General features: G+C 38.3%; 1 protein-coding gene across 1 annotated transcript in view; it reads right to left on the reverse strand.

Moving 5' to 3' along the window:
• Positions 1 to 19819, reverse strand: part of KLHL14 (kelch like family member 14) — a 100802-nt gene that overhangs the window by 53538 nt on the left and 27445 nt on the right. The window contains exon 3 of the mRNA XM_036874128.1: positions 17082 to 17203. Coding sequence (XP_036730023.1) covers positions 17082 to 17203 — 122 coding nt within the window. The remainder of the gene's footprint in view (positions 1 to 17081; positions 17204 to 19819) is intronic.

Below are 19819 nucleotides of genomic sequence, written 5' to 3' on the forward strand. Positions count from 1 at the left end.
ATGTCTACAAATAATAAATGCTAGAGAGGATGTGGAGAAAAAGAAACCCCTTACACTGTTGGTGGGAATGTAAATCGGTGCAGCCACTATGGAGAACAGTATGGAGGTTCCTTAAAAAACTAAAAATAGAACTACCATATGATCCAGCAATCCTACTCCTAGGCATATATCCAGAGAAAACTCTAATTCAAAAAGATACATGCACCCTTATGTTCATTGCAGCACTATTTACAATAGCTAAGACATGGAAGCAACCTAAATGTCCATCATCGGATGAATGGATAAAGAAGATGTGGTACATATATACAATGGAATATTACTCAGCCACAAAAAAGAATGAAATAATTTCATTTGCAGCAACATGGATGGACCTAGAGATTATCACACTAAGTGAAGTAAGTCAGACAGAAAAAGACAAATATCGTATGATATGGCTTATATGCGGAATCTAAAAAAATGATACAAATGTACTTATTTACAAATCAGAAATAGACTCACAGACATAAAAAACAAACTTATGGTTACCGAAAAGGGCAATGGGGGAGGGAGGGGTAAATTAGGAGTTTGGGATTAAAATATACAGACTACTATATATAAAATTGATAACCAACAAGGACCTACTGTATAGCACAGGGAACTATACTCAATAACTTGTAATAACCTATAATGGAAAAGAAACTAAAAAAGAATATATATAAATGTATATATATAACTGAACCACTTTGCTGTATACCTGAAACTAACACAACATTGTAAATCAACTATATTTCAATAAAAATTAAACAAACAAACAAACAAAATTTCTGTTGGGGAACAGAAATTATTAACAAATGTTTCATGTTCAAAAGGATGTTGATCTCAGAAGAGGTAATGTGATTAATTGTGTGAAAAAATCCAAAATAAAAACTTTTAGTTATAAAATAAAATAAAATAAATAAAACAGAAAACGGAAAATTTAAAAATTTTCCAAAGGTCAAGAAAGGTTATTCCCTCCAATGAAAGTGTTGGGTAGTGTCACGCTTCTGGCTTCATTTTGTACCCATGTCCACTCAAGCTTTTCAGTTTGGGGCTGAAACCAGCTGGAGCAAGACATGGAAGACAAATCCCCAATGCCGAGATTAGCAAATGAACTGGACGTTAGAGATACATATAAATTATGAGAAACACTGTGGATTATTTTCCGAATTAGATCAGGAAACCTATTTACATGTATATGTGACAAACGCAATACAGGATATCCAACCTTGCAAATTTAATAAGAAGATTGAAAACAGGTAACCATTACACTTCTCCTTAATTCATCTGCACATACATCTTTTGATTATCACTCAGGTGGGGAAAATGATTTGGGTTTTTGACAAGAATAAAGACAAAAAAAGGATGCCTTATCATTTTTTTAAAAAAATGAAAGCTCTAACGTGGAACAAGTAATTTAATCCTAGGAAATTTTATGCACACACAAAAGCAGCTACTGATATTTGGTAAAGTTAATGATTTCGGTAATGAAAAACTTAAAGCAAATTTATGAATGAACAGGAAACGAAGATCTGAGATTTACCAACATATCCAGACTGAGGAATACCTCGTCATCATTAGTACGAGATAAATCAGACAACCAACCCAAAAGAGCAAAATGCACGGCTTTTCCCTCTTTAGGAAACTGTATTTTGCCACACAGCCCTTACAATTGTAATTTTTGCAAGTGAGAAGGTATACACACAAAGCAGTGGAAGGAACTGCAAGGCCCCGGGAAGTGAAAATCACCTCTTTCTAAAATAATTTTCACCTAGAAATACCCCAGTATGTACCATATTCTTTCTTCAATCTTCAGTTAACAACAAAGGGGTAGTGGAAGTTTCAACAAAGAAACATGCATATTTCGGATATTAATATATTCCGTTTGTGCAGAGAATATTCCATTTTATCCTGCATAAAATGCTGAAGTCTAGTCTTGCTTCACCTTTAACTATTTTTACGATTTGCTCTCTGTCATTACTATAGTAATGAGAAACAGAAAACGGTGCAGGCTCTGGAGCTCTATTTGGGTACACATTTTGGCTCTGCCATTTACCATCTGTGTGACCTTGAGCAAATGACTTAATGTTTCTGTGCCTCCATTTCTGCATCTGAAGTAGAAACAATCATAGCGCCTAATACCACAGAGTGTAAATGCGAGTGAAGTGCCTAGAATGTGTGCCTTGCACATAGCAAGTGTTTAATAGCTCTTTGCTTTGTTATAGTTTTTCCTGATGTGTGTCATTTGCCAACTATAGTGAGTTGAACTGTGTCCTCCAAAAAGATATGCTTAAATTATAACCACCAGTAGCAACCTGTGAATGTAACTTATTTGGAAATAGGGTCTTGGCAGATATAATCAAGTTAAGATGAGGTCATACTGGATTAGGGTGGACCCTAAAGCCAGTGACAGATGTCTTTATAAGAGAAAGGAGAGGAAGATTTAGACACAGAGACACAGAGGAGTGACACAGGGAAAAAGCCCAGGTGAAGACAGGGCAGAGATTGCAGTGATGAAACTACAAACCAAAGAAGACCAAAGATTGCCAGGAGCCACCAGAAGCTAAGAAGAAGCAAGGAAGCATTATTCCCCTAGAGTCTTTGGAGGGATCATGGCCCTGCTGACACTTAGATTTTGGAATTCTAGCCTCCAGACCTGTGAGAGAATAAATTTTTATTGTTTTAAGCCATCCAGTTTTTGGTACTTTGTTATGGCAGCCCCAGGAAATGAATATAGCAGGTAACCTCGATGAAAAAGTGGGACTTCCCTGGTGGTCCAGTGGTTAAGAATCCACCTTCCAATGCAGAGGATGCAGGTTCGATCCCTGGTTGGGGAACTAAGATCTCCCATGCCTCGGGGCAACTATGCCCACACACCGCAACTACTGAGCCCCCGCACTCTGGAGCCCACACGCCACAACATAGAGAGCCTGGGCACCACAACCAGAGAGCCTGCGTGCCGCAGTGAGAGATCCCGCATGCCGCAACTAAGACCTGACACAGCCAAATAAATAAAATAAATAAATTAAAAAACAAACAAACCTATAACTCCTCAAGGAAAACCTTGAACAATTAAAAAACAAAAAGTGGGGATTTCTAGGAAAGAATGAGGTGAAATCCCAGCACCTAGAAGAGAGCTCACAGGTGGTTCATTGGGTGTTCTTTGAATTTAGTTATTTCATGGAGTCACCGATTTTTTAACCTTGCTTAAAGGGGAATAGGTTTGGGCCAGCAGACAGCTCTCCTAAGTGACTGTGACCACATCACACAACTTTATCTAGAGCTGTGCAGTTGATACAGAAGCCACTTGTCACAAAGAGTTATTTAAATTTAAATTCATCAACATGAACTAAAATTAGAAATTCAGTTTCTCAGTTGTATGAGCCATATTTAAAGTGCTCTATAGCCACATGGGGCTAGTGGCTACCATATTGTATTGTGAAGATACAGAACATTTCCATCATTGCATAAAGTTCCATTAGACAGCATTAGATGATATTTGTATTGTAATAGGATTTATTCAGCAGGCAAGTAAAACAAGCAGACAGTTCGTGTAGAAAAAAGAAAGTGTCATATTCTTATAATATGGGTAAGCAACTCCATTTTTTAAGGAAAAAAGAATATGTGAATTGGAATATGGTAAATTGATGTATTTCGAATAATTCAAATGAATATGGAATAATTGATACTTGGACAGCTGCTCACAGGAAGTCTCACTTGTTGAATGGCCTATTGTTTTCTTCTTAAGGTCACCTACACCACTGCTTTTCCGTAATTTGGACAAAGGGTATTGTATTCAATTTTTGCAGACTGAAAATTAGTACCACAGAAAACTCGCCTATATCCGATGCCAGGCATCACTATGGAAAATATGGCTTACTTTACCTGCATCTGGTTGAGATACACCTCGTATAGAATCGGTTAATTTTTTGGTCCCTTAATACTGTGAAGGAGGTAAATGCTACAAAGTGACAAATGAGATCAAGAAATCTGTGAGCTACAATCTCTCTCCTCCTCTTCAGATCTAATCATATAGATGAATAAATTGCTATAAAAAATACCAAAAATGAAACTAAAAACAATGACTGAATCATTTTTTTTAATCTCATGTACTCTGTGTTCAGGTAGCAAGAAATTTAATTCCAGTCTAACCAGTCTCCTGTGATTTTTTTTCCCCCTTTCATCTAAGATATTTTTAATGCTCAGAGGTGTTATAATAGAAAAGCATGTATTTTTGCCTGGTTTATACCCATCATCCTTACCATTACAACAAGACAAAAGCATTAAAGTAAAATTAATCATGTCAAAAGATTTTAGCAAAAACAAGTGAGACCATGCGTAAAGCACCGCTTTGTCTGGTGTGAAGTCACGCTCTGATTAAAAACATATAATGAAAGTGAAAGTGATACATCATTGCCTTAGCAGTAGGATTTTCTGAAAGTGCTTTGTGGCTCTCAACATAAAAATGTGGCAAGATTTTCGTCTTTGAAACTCACAATGATTATTGTTCTAGCTAGATAACTGGAATTCAATCTTAAAATCTTTTCTTTAAAGAAATTAAGACTTAATGACCAAATGAGGCATGTCAGTAGGATTAATAATTAGCACACCTTGTAAGGAGCAGTAGTTTGCCTTGACATCCAGACACAGAGATAAGAAAGTATCTGCTCAACACTCCCCTTTTACAAAACCATCTTTAGTGCCAGCTAAATACAGACAGGCCCTTCAGGTATCTTCTATGAAGCATAACTGTTTGCTTCATCGAAAGCAATATCATTAATAAATACTAAGGTATGGTCATAGTATGATCATTCCCCAGTAATGGAGTCATTTTTTATATGATACACAAAACCAAAAATTCTAACTGGCCAGATAGTCACAAAATACAGATTTAGTTCCTTGATGCCACCATAGAGTCATGTTGTGAGTCTGAAAAGGAACAGTTTGCTTATTTGCACTCTGCCTTAATTACTCCTTTATTCGGATGGAGTTATTTGCATATAATAATCACTGCCCCAGGTTTTCATTCTTTTGTTGTTGTAATTTTGAAAGTCATTTCAATTCCTTTTTTATCATCTCTCTCAATGATAAAAACCATTCTGTTCTATGGGAATTATGTGTATCTATATGATTTATATCTATATTTGTTTTTGTATAACTATATTATAGATGCATACTAGTTGACATATAATGAACAGTAGAACTAGTAAAAATCACATAAACTAGGACATATTTAAACTATTTGAGAGGAGTCCAAATTAGAAAAATTCCCTCTCAAAGGCATTATAATAATATTTGGAGTGTACTTTAAAATTTTCCTTTAACGTAGAGGCATCTAATCTTCTGTGAATAAAGATCAGTCCCAACAATAAAGTCACATTGATGCAGGAAGAGATAGAAAGATGCATGGAGCAGCTATGACCTCTGACTGATAACTGCTCATAGGAGGAGTGAGAATACTTTGCATGAAGAAGAGTGAACCAAATATTTGTTGAACGTAAGGGTGCACTGTTGTAATCATTAGGGCTATTGAACAAATATTTTGATTATCCTTCTGAGAGCTTGGGAAGGTTGCATTTCTCTACCTACTTTGAAGTTAGATGTGGCCATGTGATTTGTTTTTGCCAATAGAATCTGTTAATTCAGGCCAGAAGCTTAAAGAGTCAGTGTGAAATTTTTCTCTGCTCTGCCTTGGCAACCGGAATAAGGCAAATAGTGGAATTTCCATCAGTCTGAGTACCAGAGGAGGAGAAATGGAATAGAGACCTAGGTAACTTACCATAGACATGTGACATGAAAAGAAATAAATCTTTACTTACATAAGCCACTAAGATTTGGGGATTGTTGTTATGACTGACTAACCTAGCTTAGCCTCTAAAGGATATAGGCATTGGTTCTAAGAGGGCCCAGTGGCTGATGACAAGGAAACTGATGCTGGAAGGTGGAAAGATGGAAATGCACATTATGGTATGGAAAACCACTAGGTAAAAACTGTTGTTTGCTTTTACTTGGATGGTTAATCAGTTATTTAATAAACTTCCACCTCCAAGGGAAGAGGTTGGAAAACAGAATGCTGACAGTGTGTATTAGTTGCTGTTGGCTGTGCTTGGCAAGATCTGCAAAGAAGAGATGATCTCACAAAAAACATCGTCCTATTTATAAGCAGGAGTGAAAGAAATAGTCTCAAAATCTAGGAGCGTGCAGCACTGGAAGAAGCAATGTTTTTCAGTCTCATCCGGGAAATGATGAAATTGAAAAGAATTTTGAGCAAAAAATGTAAATTAAAACTCAGCTTCTGGGGGGTGGGATGAATTGGGAGATTGGGATTGACATATTCACACTATTAATGTTATGTACAAAATAGATAACTAATGAGAACTTACTGTATTGCACAGGGAATTCTAGTCAGTGCTCTGTGGTGACCTAAATGGGAAGGGAATCCAAAAAAGAGGGGATATATGTATACGTATAGCTGATTCACTTTGCTGTACAGTAGAAACTAACACAACATTGTAAAGCAACTATACTCCAATAAAAATTAAAAAAAACAACTCAGCTTCTGTCCATCAACAGAGGAATGGATAAAGAAGATGTGGTACATATATACAATGGAATATTACTCAGTCATCAAAAAGAACAAAATAATGCCATTTGCAGCAACATGGATGGACCTAGAGATTGTCATACTGAGTGAAGTAAGTCAGACAGAGAAAGACAAATATCATATGATATTGCTTATAGTGGAATCTAAAAAAGGGGTACAAATGAACTTACCTATAAAATAGAAACAGAGTTATAGATGTAGAAAACAAATTTATGGTTACCAGAGGGTAAGGGTGGGGAGGGACAAATTGGGAGACTGGGATTGACATATACACACGACTATATATAAAATAGATAACTAATAAGCACCTACTGTATAGCACAGGGAACTCTACTCAATACTCTGTAATGGCCTACATGGGAAAAGAATCTAAAAAAGAGTGGATATATGTATATGTATAACTGATTCTGTTCTGATATATGTATAACTGATTCTAACTTTGCTGTACACCTGAAACTAACACAACATTGTAAATCAACTATACTCCAATAAAAAAACTCAGCTTACTGACAAAGAAAATTAAAAGTATGGCTTTTGGAGTTCAGAGTTTTTGAGCACGAGTCACCAGTTCTCCTTGCTTGGCCCTCCAATAAACCTTTCTCTGCTCTGAACTCCAAAAAAAAGAGAAAAAGTATTGCTTTCACAGTAATTTTACCACCTTAGAGTATCTTAGAAGAAAGTTTCAATGAAAGGAGAGACACCCAGTAAACTCTTCTAACTCAGGGAAAAGAGTAAAAAGGGAGCTTTCCCAGCAGAGCCAGGTAGATAGACAAATATAGAGAGTATTAGGGAGCGAGAGAAAAGAGAGAGAGAGAGAAGAGAAAAATGGCTATAAGAAAACAAAGGAAAAAGCAATATAAGAAGTATATCAGAAAAGTGCATATGGTCACTGGCCATGCAGTAGATGGAAATATAAATATAAGAAGACAGCTAACTTTTTTAGAGGATGAATTACCAAAAGATTCACCAGTCTGGACTACAAGAGCCTCTGACAATTAGAAACTTAAAATAACCGTTGTCCCCTAAATGTCTTAGATATGAAATGTACTTAGAAAACCCTTCCACTCCTAGGAAGTGTACAATCCTCAGGTTCACTTCAGATAAGGAAGATAATGAAAAAGAAGAATCTTCCAAACAGTGGATCCATGGCGATGGAGAACAAAGGCTGATGGGCAGAGTTAGGGAGGACTCTCATCAAGGAACACAACTTTGGGTAGGCACCCTTCCAAATGCCTATTTGGTGGGATTGCTAAATTGCTACGCTCTTTCTAAATTAAAGAGTTTGTTGTGTTCATACTGCCCCTAATCTATCACTGTGCATTTTGTGTTAGGGAGCCAGATAATTTGTCTCTTTATTTGGTTTCCAGATCAAGGGGAGTCTCAAATGAATCCTGTGACTGAGCAGAAATGACAAATGTCATTTTTAGTTGCCAGTGCAAGATGCTTGCAGCTCATTCTTCCTCCTGCTGTGCTGATGGTAGAAATGCCTGTTAAGGTAGAGCCTCATATGCCTGGATCCCTGAATGAATCAGACATCCTCTGCCAACCTGTGCTGGCACTTAGCATGAGTTACAACTAAGTTTTTTGTTGGTTTAAGATTTTGGAGTTGTTTGTTACCACAGCATAATCTAGCCCATCCCAACTGATACACATAGCTTCATGCTAGAAATAGAAATTTCATTCTGAGTCAAAAGTGTGTCTTCTTCAGATGGCCAAGAGGCACATGAAAAGATGCTCAATATTGCTAATTATTAGAGAAATGCAAATAAAAACTACAATGAGGTACCACCTCACACTGGTCAGGATGGCCATCATTAAATGTCTACAAATAATAAATATTGAAGACGGTGTGGAGAAAAGGGGACCCTCCTACACTGTTGGTAGGAATGTAGGTTGTTGCAGCCACTATGGAAAACAGTACGGAGATTCTTAAAAAAGTAAAAATGGAGTTGCCATATGACCCAGCAATCCCACTCCTGGGCATATACCCAGAAAAAACTATAATTAAAAAATATACATGCACCCCTATGTTCATAGCAGCACTATTTACAATAGCCAAGACATGAAAACAACCTAAATGTCCATCAACAGATGAATGAATAAAGAAGATGTGGTATATATATATACAATGGAATACTACTCAGCCATAAAAAGAATGAAATAATGCTATTTGCAGCAACATAGATGGACCTAGAGATTATCATACTAAGTGAAGTAAGTCAGAAAGAGAAAGACAAATACCATATGATATCACTTACATGTGAAATCTAAAATACAACACAAATGAACATATTTATGAAACTGAAACAGACTCACAGACATAGAGAATTGACTTGTGGTTGCCAAAAAGGAGGTGGGTGAGGAGCAAAAGATTGGGAGTTTGGGATTAGCAGGTGTGAACTATTATATATAGGCTGGATAAACATCAAGGTCTTATTGTACAGCACAGGGAATTATATTCAATATCCTGTAATAAACCATAATGGAAAAGAATATGAAAAAGAATATATATAACTGAGTCACTTTGCTGTACAGCAGAAATTAACACAACAGTGTAAATCAACTATACTTCAATAAAATTTAAAAATATATATGTAATTAGATTAAAAAATAAAATGTATAACTGTTACAAAAAGAAAAAAAAAAGTGTTTCTCCTTTCTCAAACCTTTGATGATAAGAGCAGAAGACAAGATTCACTTCTTTTTGGTTATAAAACAATACAAAATGGAGTCAAATAGAATAAAAATGTATCAAGGGGCTTCCCTGGTGGCACAGTGGTTAAGAATCCGCCTGCCAATGCAGGGGACACGGGTTGGAGCCCTGGTCTGGGAAGATCCCACATGCCACGGAGCAACTAAGCCTGTGTGCCACAACTACTGAGCCTGTGCTCCAGAGCCCGAGCCACAACTACTGAGCCCGCATACCACAACTACTGAAGCCCACACGCCTAGAGCCTGTGCTCCGCAACAAGAGAAGCTGCTGCAGTGAGAAGCCTGCGTACCGCAACGAAGAGTAGCCCCCGCTGGCCGCAACTAGAGAAAAGCCCACATGCAGCAACGAAGACCCAACATAGCCAAAAATAAAATAAATTAAATAAATAGATTTTTTAAAAATGTATAAGGGAACAACTATATTACAGATGCTGAGCCCAGAACTTTATTGTATTATTTTATTTAATTTTCACAATAAATCTAAGAGGTGAGTATAATTATCTTCACATTGCAGATGAGAAGGATCAGAGAGGAAGCAGCATGACCAAAGGCTCACGGTCAACAATGTCTGGGGGTATATTTCCATTTAGATCTGTCTGTCCTGAGAGATGTTGCTCTGTGTCTGTGCGTGTGTGTGTCTGTGTGTGTGTGTGTGTCTGTGTATAGTTTTCATTTTTGACACTGCTTCCGAGACAGATTTAAAATGTCAAGAAATCTTCATTGAATTATGGCTTGTCAGTAAATCTTACGTGCAAATTTCATCACTGACACGTCTTAATTTGCAGTTTAGTTCATAAACCAATATTATATTCTTGACCTCTAGGAGTAGGATATTTATTCAATTAACCTGTACTAGTTCTACTCTCTGAATGGGGAACTAATCCAAGTGCATTGGATCCATTTAGATTTTCATGGGTGCAATGGGTCGGCACAGATTAAATCCCATTCATCTGCTTGGAGTCTTGACTAACAGCGCTCGTTGGTGAGACAGACTGGTGTGGTACGTGAGGCAGCACTGTTTGAGAGAAACACAGAGACCGGTGTTCTATTCCTCATCCTGTCACTAAATCATCATGGGACTCTGGGTACGACACCTCTGCCCTTTCAGTCATTTAAAGTAAAAACCAAAATTGTCAATGTGCCATAGAAGTGCTTCCATGGTCTGGTTTCTGCTAAGGCCTTTAGCCATACGTCATATCTTTCTCCCCCTCACTCTTTGAGTTCAGCCGTGCACCTTCTTCCTACAGGGTCTTAGGACTTACTTTTAACTAACCTGAAGCAATCGTCTCTCATATCTTTACCTGGGCATCTGGCTACCCTCTGTCTCATCCTTCAGTTCTCAGCTCAAGTGTCACTTCTTTGGTGATATCGTCCATGACTCCTACACTAGATCTGGTCTCCCCATTACACGACTTTGTATATTTTATACCCTTCCTTCAGAGCACTATCACATTTTGCTATTATATATTGCTATCTGGAATTATTTACTAATGCTGATTCCCCCACTAAACTCTAAGCTTGGTGAACACATGATGCTATTTGCTTTGACTCAGCATTGTTTTTTCTGTATCTAGGACAATGCCTGCTACATAGAAGGTATCACTTATATTTGTTAAATGAATGAAATTAATGTGTAAAATGAGAGGGTTGGGTAAGAAGATCATTTAATCTTTCCGTGCTCACATGCAACGGTTTGCTGGACTTCGCCTGCAATTTGCCTAGGATCGACACAGAGCAAATCCAAGCGACCCGTATCACTCATACCTCCTTCACGCCAGATTCAGTAGCAAATACCACAGCTGGTGTGTAAAGAAGGCATCAGAATTATTGGTACCCATGCTGTTCTCTGGAGAAAAAGCAATTGCCATATTCAAGGGAGGTATATATAAACCAGAAATAAAGTCAACTGGTTTTTCTAGTCACCCAACTTACTTGAAATACAGTATATAGAGTGACCACCACACATATTTTTTTTTTTAAATCTATGAAAAATCCACTAATGCACTGGTGCATGAGTACACAGCAGCAAATAATTCAAAATATATAGCAATGTGCAGTCATGGATCCCAAATTAGAATCGAGCTCATTGAAGGTAAAATTAGACGCTAACGTATTTTAAAAGTCCAAACACAATTCTCTCTCCTTCTTCTTTGTCCAATGTCCTGGAAACAATTACTCCATGAACTGAAATTCAAAGTTCCAAGCTAAGAGAGAAGAACTGCCATGCTATTTTTTAAAACCTTTAGATCACTGTGTTTTCACTAACGCCAAAAATAAAAATGAGAGGGGTATGTCTACTCTCAATTCTTAATTCTTGAACCTATCTTAGGAATTCCTTGAAACGGTCCCATACAATAGGGCTCTTGGTTAACTCTCCAGCCCCACCACATACCTCCCCAACCTCAGGCTCTCCTATAGATACACAAATTCATTTCAGTTTCCAGAAGGCACCAAGTCTCTCTTGCCTTTTGGCACTCCCAGTACTGGACCCTTTTATTAAAATACTTTATCACCCACCTCTTTGCATCAATAATTCCTACCCGTTTTTTCCAGCTTTACAGAAGGTCACTTTTAGGAAAGCCTCCCTAACCTCCCACGTTTAGATGAAGGGCCCCTTTTGTGCTCCCATAGCAGCCCAGCTTCCCTTGTCTATCCCTCAGCACACTCTTATTGTAACTGCTTCCTCTGGTTCTTGGAAGGAGAGATGATCACATTCTACTTTACCACCCAACACAGAGTGGGTGTGCAATAATTGCTTGCTACATAAAGGAATAAGGTCTGTAGTTAAGTCTAAATTCTTCCCAGGCATTTTGAGTCATTCTGGAAGCACATAGTTGTTTTCTGAGGTTCTCCTGCAACGAGAAGTGTGCTATCTACAGACCCTACCTACCTGTCTAGAAATTAAATTAAATTAAACAATTTGTGGACTTTGGTTCTTGGTAATAAAGATCATATGAATAGAGGAAACCTACAGGTATAAAACCCTCAATTAAGCTTACTTTTTATTTCTTTCAAAACAAATGATAAGAAATGATTGTTTTCGACTGACTTGCCTTTCCTCTCAACATATCCTCAAAGAACAGAAATGAGCTGAAATCAAGAAACAGAGGACCAAGAAAAAGTCTGATCAAAACTGTCAATGTGCAGGTTTATTATTCCCTGAATAACCAGCAATTAAACCATTCTCCATTGCTCAAATATCGGATAAACATCAAATCTATATTTATCTTTTGGAACTGAAGTTCAATGTCTTAGATAAGATGTGTTTTCTCAGTAGTCTTTCTTCAACATTTATGGAAAGTATATTTTTTTAAAATAATGAAGAGTCCACCAGCCTCTGATGTTTGTTACTCTCCTAAAAGAAATCGATGACACCCAGCCCCAGGACCGTTCCTGCGTGGTGGATGGGATCAAGTTCACGGTCCTCCATGATCCATAGCAGACAACCCAGGAAACCTCTGCACAATGGTTTCTTTTTTTTTCTACGAATGAAAAAATACAAGTCCCCAAATCCTTGCACTACCAAGCAAAGAACAGAATTGTAAATTGAAAGGAAGAGGAAAAAAGGCATTTCCCCCTTCCTCTAATGAAGGGAACTGAAAGCGGCCAAAAGAAGGAACACACCTTTCTAACCTAGCTCTTCTAGTTTTTATTCTAACCTTATTCAAGGGAACTCCTCAGCAGCACACGGAGAGATAAATCTATATTTCGAAATCCTTTTTCCTGGCATTGCTCACAGAAAACAGTAAGAAGCAACTAATAAGTAGACTCTCTTATCTGAAATGTAGCAAAAAGAAAGTCAATTTCCAGGAAACACTTTACTGACCAGTAAAGAATGTGGTCAGTGGGGAACCCAAATAGAACAGACAGCCCCTCTGTACTGTCTCCTGGGAAGGAAGGTAAGCTGCTTCCACACGAGGACTTCATAAAAACTTTGATGTGTCAGTCATATGCTATGAAAGTACATAGTAGCCATGGGAACTGTTTTGTTTGATCTTTAAACGAAGGATTTAGGACCTGCAAAGTGCAAGAGGCATGCTTTTTGCATTGGCCATTTTAGTATTCATGTCTCCTGCACTGCTTCCTAATAGGTTAAGAATGAAACGGCAGACTGCGTGCAGGAGTGAGAAATGCAAGAAAAGCAGTACTGTAAAATAAAAATGAACAAAAGTGCATTTCAACTTCCCTTTCATTATTAACAGTCAAGAGAACAACAATGCCAATACTTAACATTTCACATTTACAAAAGGACCTACCGTCATTTTTACAGGGTATTTCTCAGTACTTTGCTGATAGAGGCTGGGGAACGCTGTTACTATTCTCAGTATTAATTCTATAAGGTTAAATAAGTGATTTTTTTCCAAAGAGGAGGATAAAAATGAAGGTTGTGTTAGCATGTTACTAAATCTTTTCAGTGAGAATAATCATTCCCTTTGCTGTTTGGGTAGACCAAGCCACTGGTTAGCTGACTGTTGAATTTTGTTTTCTTTATGTTAGGTAGAACCACTTTTTCACTTCCACTCACCTCCACTCTATTCAATTTCTTGTTATTTGTGGACCCCTTATATAGTGTTTCTAAAACATAAATAACATAACAGAATAAGAGCTAAAGAAAATTATGACTGACTTTCCTTTTAATTCTTCTTGGTTTTATTACATGTGTAAGTGGTGTGGCACCCCTAAGTGGGCATCTGAGCTCCTGCCCGTGGATGGCATCCTTCTAAAAGAAGCACGTCTGTGAGACAGGCTGGAAAATGTTTGCTCAAGCCAAGTGGGTAAAGGATTCTGAGATTCAGAGGCTCTAGCTAATCTCAGGTTTTAGGTTTTTGCTGGTTAGCTTATTTGTTAGTTTTTATGGAGAGAGTCATTCAGTAAATGAGCAGACACCACACCAGGAACTGTCTCCTAGCATTAATTGTCATCCTCAACTCCCTGCCAATTAGCTTGGCAGTTCTTCGGGGTCAAAAAAAAAAAAAAAAAAAAAAAATGACCGTGGGAAGCTCTGCAATTCCTAATGTTTCATTGGATTTGGAGAGAATTTGGATACTTTCTTATTCCAGTAAGAAACATTTCTTCATTTATTATTAGATGGGCCAAAGAGTGTGGAAATTGATCAGTTACCTGACTTATTTATTCAGTTTAGCCAAATAAGACGCCTTAATTAAAAAATACAAACCAGCAGCAGAAATCATCCAAATAAACTGTCTATATTTCTCCAATAAACCTAAAAAATATGCTTTCACTTGGGACCATGTAGTCACAGCCCAGCAAGTAATAAACTCTATTTTTTAAAGTACAAGCCAAGTGAAATGAAGAGTACAAGTAGAGTAGACATTTATTTCAAAGCTGTGAGCTGCCTGAGTATAGGAAAAAAAGATTCAAGATCTTTGAAAATGTTCCCATTATTCGAACTTTTCTATACATTAATGTCTTTATTTCCTTCAATTTCAAATCTGATGAATGGAGTCAACAGAAACCCATCTATCTTTACTTCTTAGTCTGCAGATTACTACATTCAACATATAAAAACTAGAGAAAATGGTCTCCCTACTGAAGCAGTGGGTCTTTGTGTTGCATCTGTTACAATGTAATTTGTCTCCCCTCTTCCTGGAGAGCTTGAGTTGACTGAGGCCTCCAAGGTATAAAGGTACATACAGTTCTTATGCTAATATTGGTAACAGTGTTACAACGATAGCAATAGTTATCTGCAATTTATTGAGTTCCTGCTATGTGCTAGATGATTTACAAACACAATTTTATTTTAAAAATACTCAAAGGATGCTGCAGAATGAAGAAACCATGACTCAGGACATGTATATGACTTGCTCAAGGTCACGGATGTGGGTTCGAACCCAGGTCTGACTGACTCAAGTTCGTGCTTTCTTACTACATCTTGCTAAGTAAAGAGTTAAATCAGGCAATATGAAAAATTGAAGTAGGGTGAGCCTATGTTCCAGTCTATACCCGTTGCCCCAGCATAATTAACAGATCCCCATTTCATGCTCTAAAGTCTCCTAGGTTGAACAATAAATTGGATGATCACCCTGTCTCTGAATAAGGCTTGAAATGAGCCTAAGATTTTTCTTAGGTATTGTTCATAATGTTTTAATTAATCTTTTTGCCTTTAACGTAGGGCTTCAAACCACTAGAAAATTGGACCTTGCCTGATGTATTTGGGAGAAGAGATGGATTTGTGAGCGAATATCACTTATCGCTTGGGTGTAATATCTCCCTGTCCCTTGGCCTCTGTTTCTCTGTCATCTCACATCAAGAATCTCTTGTCCTTCCTCTTTCCTCTCTCCTCCTCCCGGTATCCATGTCTACTTCTGTGTAGGCTTTCTCTATTGATCAAGTGTCAGAAAATTGATTCCTTGGTTTTACTTTAGCTTGAGTTTCTGACGAATCTTGAAAATACAGCTTGCTCAAGTCATTCAGATGTTTAAATCACTATGAACGGTATTTTTGTCAAAAAGAGAATGAAAATCATTTGAAGGCATCTCTAACTTATTTTTCTTTCTTCCTTCCTAATCTGGTTTCTACTCTCCATCACTTCGTTACTACAACCAGAGTGTATAGGTGTCCAGGGAGCTTTCTCACTGCAGTTCCTGGACGATGCTACTGCAGGTTTCGCTGGGGTAAGCCAGCTCCAAAATGTATTATTTCAAGCACCACCTCCCATGTCTTTGCTCCTCTCCTGCATTTATGGGCAAACTGTTGTCTTTGTTTCTGTTATTTTAAAGGGCTTTCAGTAAGAGGAGAGGCAATGACTTTTTAAAAAATCTGCTAAAATATATAACTGCTTAAAAGACACATGCAATAAGAAAATCTAACTTTCACTTTTGTTGGTTTTAAATGTATGGCTTTGATTTATGGATGAAAATTGCTCATTTATTATTTTATCTATACAGCTCTGGGCAATTTTGACAGTTAAAATTTAGTTTTATTGACCAGTGCAGCCACGGTGCCCACAAGGGGACCGGTGCACACAGCCCGCTGCATTCAAGAAACGATGATTTTTGATTCCATGACCGAGTCAGATTGGGAATCATAACCGATGTAACAATAAGTTCCAAATCTCAGTGCCCAAGGCAAGAGGTTTGCTGTAAAACACAATCACCCTTTAAGGAGGGGAGGAGAAGAATCTTGGGTGGAAGTTTGCAAGCACAATTTAATGCAGGAGGGAGAGGTCCTAGGTATATCTGTGCATCTGAACAGTGGAGCAATGGAAGGGGATGGTTCTCTAAAGACCCGGGGCCACAGATTAAAGGTTAATGAGCAAAGATGCCTAAAAAGCAAAATGAACATTAGTTACAGAGACAATGAACATTAGTTACAGAGACAATGAACATTAGTTACAGAGACAATGAACTAAACAATCATTTTGACATGAGAAAATTTACTAGTGCTATTAACCAAGCTTTCCCTTTTCCAAGAGCAAAACCATAATGGAAGAATTTCTTTTGGAAGATCTCCGTCTTCCCTCCCCCTCTGTGGCAACACACACAGAAACACCAACTTAAGTGCACTGATTTTAGGTCAGTTTTAATTTAGGCCTCTTCCACTACCAAATCGGCCACTCTGCAATGTTAATTTAGTCTTTTACTTTAAATCCCCTGTGATACATAAACACACCTCCAAAGGGTAACAAATCAATAAAACGTCTAATTTGATTAACCATGTTTTCAAATTCATCAAGATAGCTCTAACCTGAAATAAATAGGTGGGTAAATAAAGAAAGAAAGGCACTCACTTGTGAGGATTTTCCATGTCTTCTTTTCATCATCATAGTACTGAACCAAATTGCTGGGGAGCCGGTCCGGCCCAGGAGGCAATCCACCAACCAACAACAGCATTTTCTTGTTAGAGCGAATTCTTCACCCAAAACAAAAGAGGAGATGAATAACCACATTATTGTAGAGCCTCTTTAGTGGCAACAAAATCATAACCATCAAAAGAATGTTCCCTGCTTGCAGATTTCTATTTCATTTTTTTCCTCTTTCTTCTCCCATTCATGTCTCAACAATTTTTTTGAACCAAGCAGAAAAATGATCAGAGAAGCACGGCATATCCCCATACTCAAGGAATAATAAGCTCCTTTTATGCAATTTGTTAGAGGTTCATTCTAGAACGACCTTTTTCTTATATTATCCCTTTAAATCATCACTCTTTACAGCTGAGTACACATGAAATGCTCTGGAGTTGTGCTAAGGTTAAGCATTGAAGTTGCATGTCAAAAATCGTATTAGTCAAAATCATTATTATAAACCATTCTCCACTCAAAGAACCTTGAAAAAATTAAGGTTATGCAGAGACTTTGTGAGCCAACTCTTTAATCACCCAGTGAACTTCAAATACCAGTTTGGTACAATTAGTAGCCCAGGGCTAACTGGGGTGGGTTCACCAGCGCGAACAGGACTTTTTGTTTAATTTAGCTGAGACTTCTGCCTTCATCCTCTTCCCAGCTCCTCCTCCCCCTCCCCCCATCCCAGGGCACCAGTGGCGACACAGCAGCACCAATTGGTAAAAATGAGACTGTGAGGTTGTTTTGAGCCTCCCCAGAGTGGAGCCCTGCCAACGCTTGCCACTGATCCAGCGGCATGAACTTGCTCAGCTGTGCAAAGTCACTCTAATTCCCTCCCTCTGTTTTTCTACCTTCTCCCCCCAGGGGGCAACCACTGAAAGGAGTGACTACCCACCCATCAAGAGCTGGCAATTCGCTGCTATTAACCGTGACTGTGATTCCCAGCCTGCCTGGCAGCTCCTGAGAACAGGCCTGCAATGTCTCATATGCAGTAAAAGCTATAAGATGCACCCTGGCCGGCGCACTCGACCTGATGGATGTATGATCCTCGGGAACAGTAATGGATTGAGCTCACTTGTGATTGGACGGAGGAGGGGAGACCCAGCCCCCCACAAGGGCCCTGCTGATTTAACGGTCGCTTTACATATAATTGAACCTTTCGTTCACCTGAAAGGCTGAAGGTGGTGGTGGAAGAAACGAGACAACCATGATGGAAGGAAAAAGTCAATAAATGTAAAAGGGTTCCTCTTAAATATGATCACCACCCACAGCGTAGCTCAGAATCTATTATTACATACTCAGCCTGGTCGTTCTGATTCAAGGACGCTTGGCGAAGTACGCCCTTGTGGAGAAGCACTGTTTGTTGGTTAAGAACCTAACATTCGGAGAGTTAACTGAATACAGTTAATGACATTTCCATGGGAAGGAAGGGAACAAGAGAATTCCTTTAATGAAACTCTGGTGCCATAGAATGCCTCCTATATGCCTCAGCAGAAAAAAATACCTTCTGGAAAACCTCCTGTCAGGGACTCATGCATAGGGGGAGCTGTACTTGTACAAGAATGTTCAATGTGATATCACCTTGCAATATTAATTTTGCCACAAACAAAAAAACTCGACTTCTTTGAAGCTGAAGTACTTTGGAACTGTACCCATATGCCTTATAGATCAGTAGTTGGGAAACAAAAGCAATAGCAAAGAGCTCCATATTTTGAGGATGTCAGCGATTGGGGTGGTTTGTTGACAGGGGTTAAGAAAATTCAGTGCAGTAAGTACCTCTCTTTTATTTGCAAACAATACATAATTCATGTGCCATATAATCTCCTAAATGCCTGGTTACAGAACTAATATAAGACAATTTTTTCCTGTAGGTTTAGCGCAAATAAACAACCACTCTGTGAGTATAAGTTAAGATGAGAGCCTCTATATTTTTAGATGGCTGTCAGTTTCCACGTGTAGACAGACCTGTTCAACGGGAAGTCACGATTCTGTGGCTGTCGTGATCTGACACATGTATGTGCTCTAGACTGAAGGTGGGGACAGGTGGACCGGTATCTACCGGTTAGACATAGAGGCAAGGACTCATTGGAATGGTGGTATGACCAAAGCAATGTAATTAAATCTTTGTTTTAATATTTAAATAAATGTACTGCTTTTAAAACGTGTTTCATGAGTGACAAAGGGAGATAAACGCATAGCTCAAATATGTTTGTAAGGGCGTTTCATTCATTGATAAGGCCAGTCTCCCTGGACCAATCCCATTGGTGATTTTCACCACCTCCTTAGATGGACCGTCTCTGCAGATGAGGAGCAGATTGAGAGTCTTTGTCCTTTGTGCCCAAAGAGCCAGTCATTGCCATCTGTCCCCTAAGAACTGGACTGAGATTACCGATAAATAAACCACTGATCAACTGGCAAATGGTAACAACTTCCACCCTGCCAGCAAAGACACTGTTTAAAGGCTAGCTGGCATAGCAGCTGTGAGAGACTTCACATCAACTAGGACAAGTCTCTAAACCACCCATGAAGAATTACATGGAAGTAAAGGAAATCCCAGCTCCCCTCATGGGCTGTGTGTTTTCTGTAAAGGAGCAGTTCTCCTAGTTCATTACATTTGGCCTTCTTAGTGAGTGAAGACACATTCTAAAGCTTTTGCACTATTATATTTATATCATCATCCATTCAAT

This window comes from Balaenoptera musculus, chromosome 14 (genome assembly GCF_009873245.2).
Source record: "Balaenoptera musculus isolate JJ_BM4_2016_0621 chromosome 14, mBalMus1.pri.v3, whole genome shotgun sequence".
Taxonomy (NCBI): domain Eukaryota; kingdom Metazoa; phylum Chordata; class Mammalia; order Artiodactyla; family Balaenopteridae; genus Balaenoptera; species Balaenoptera musculus.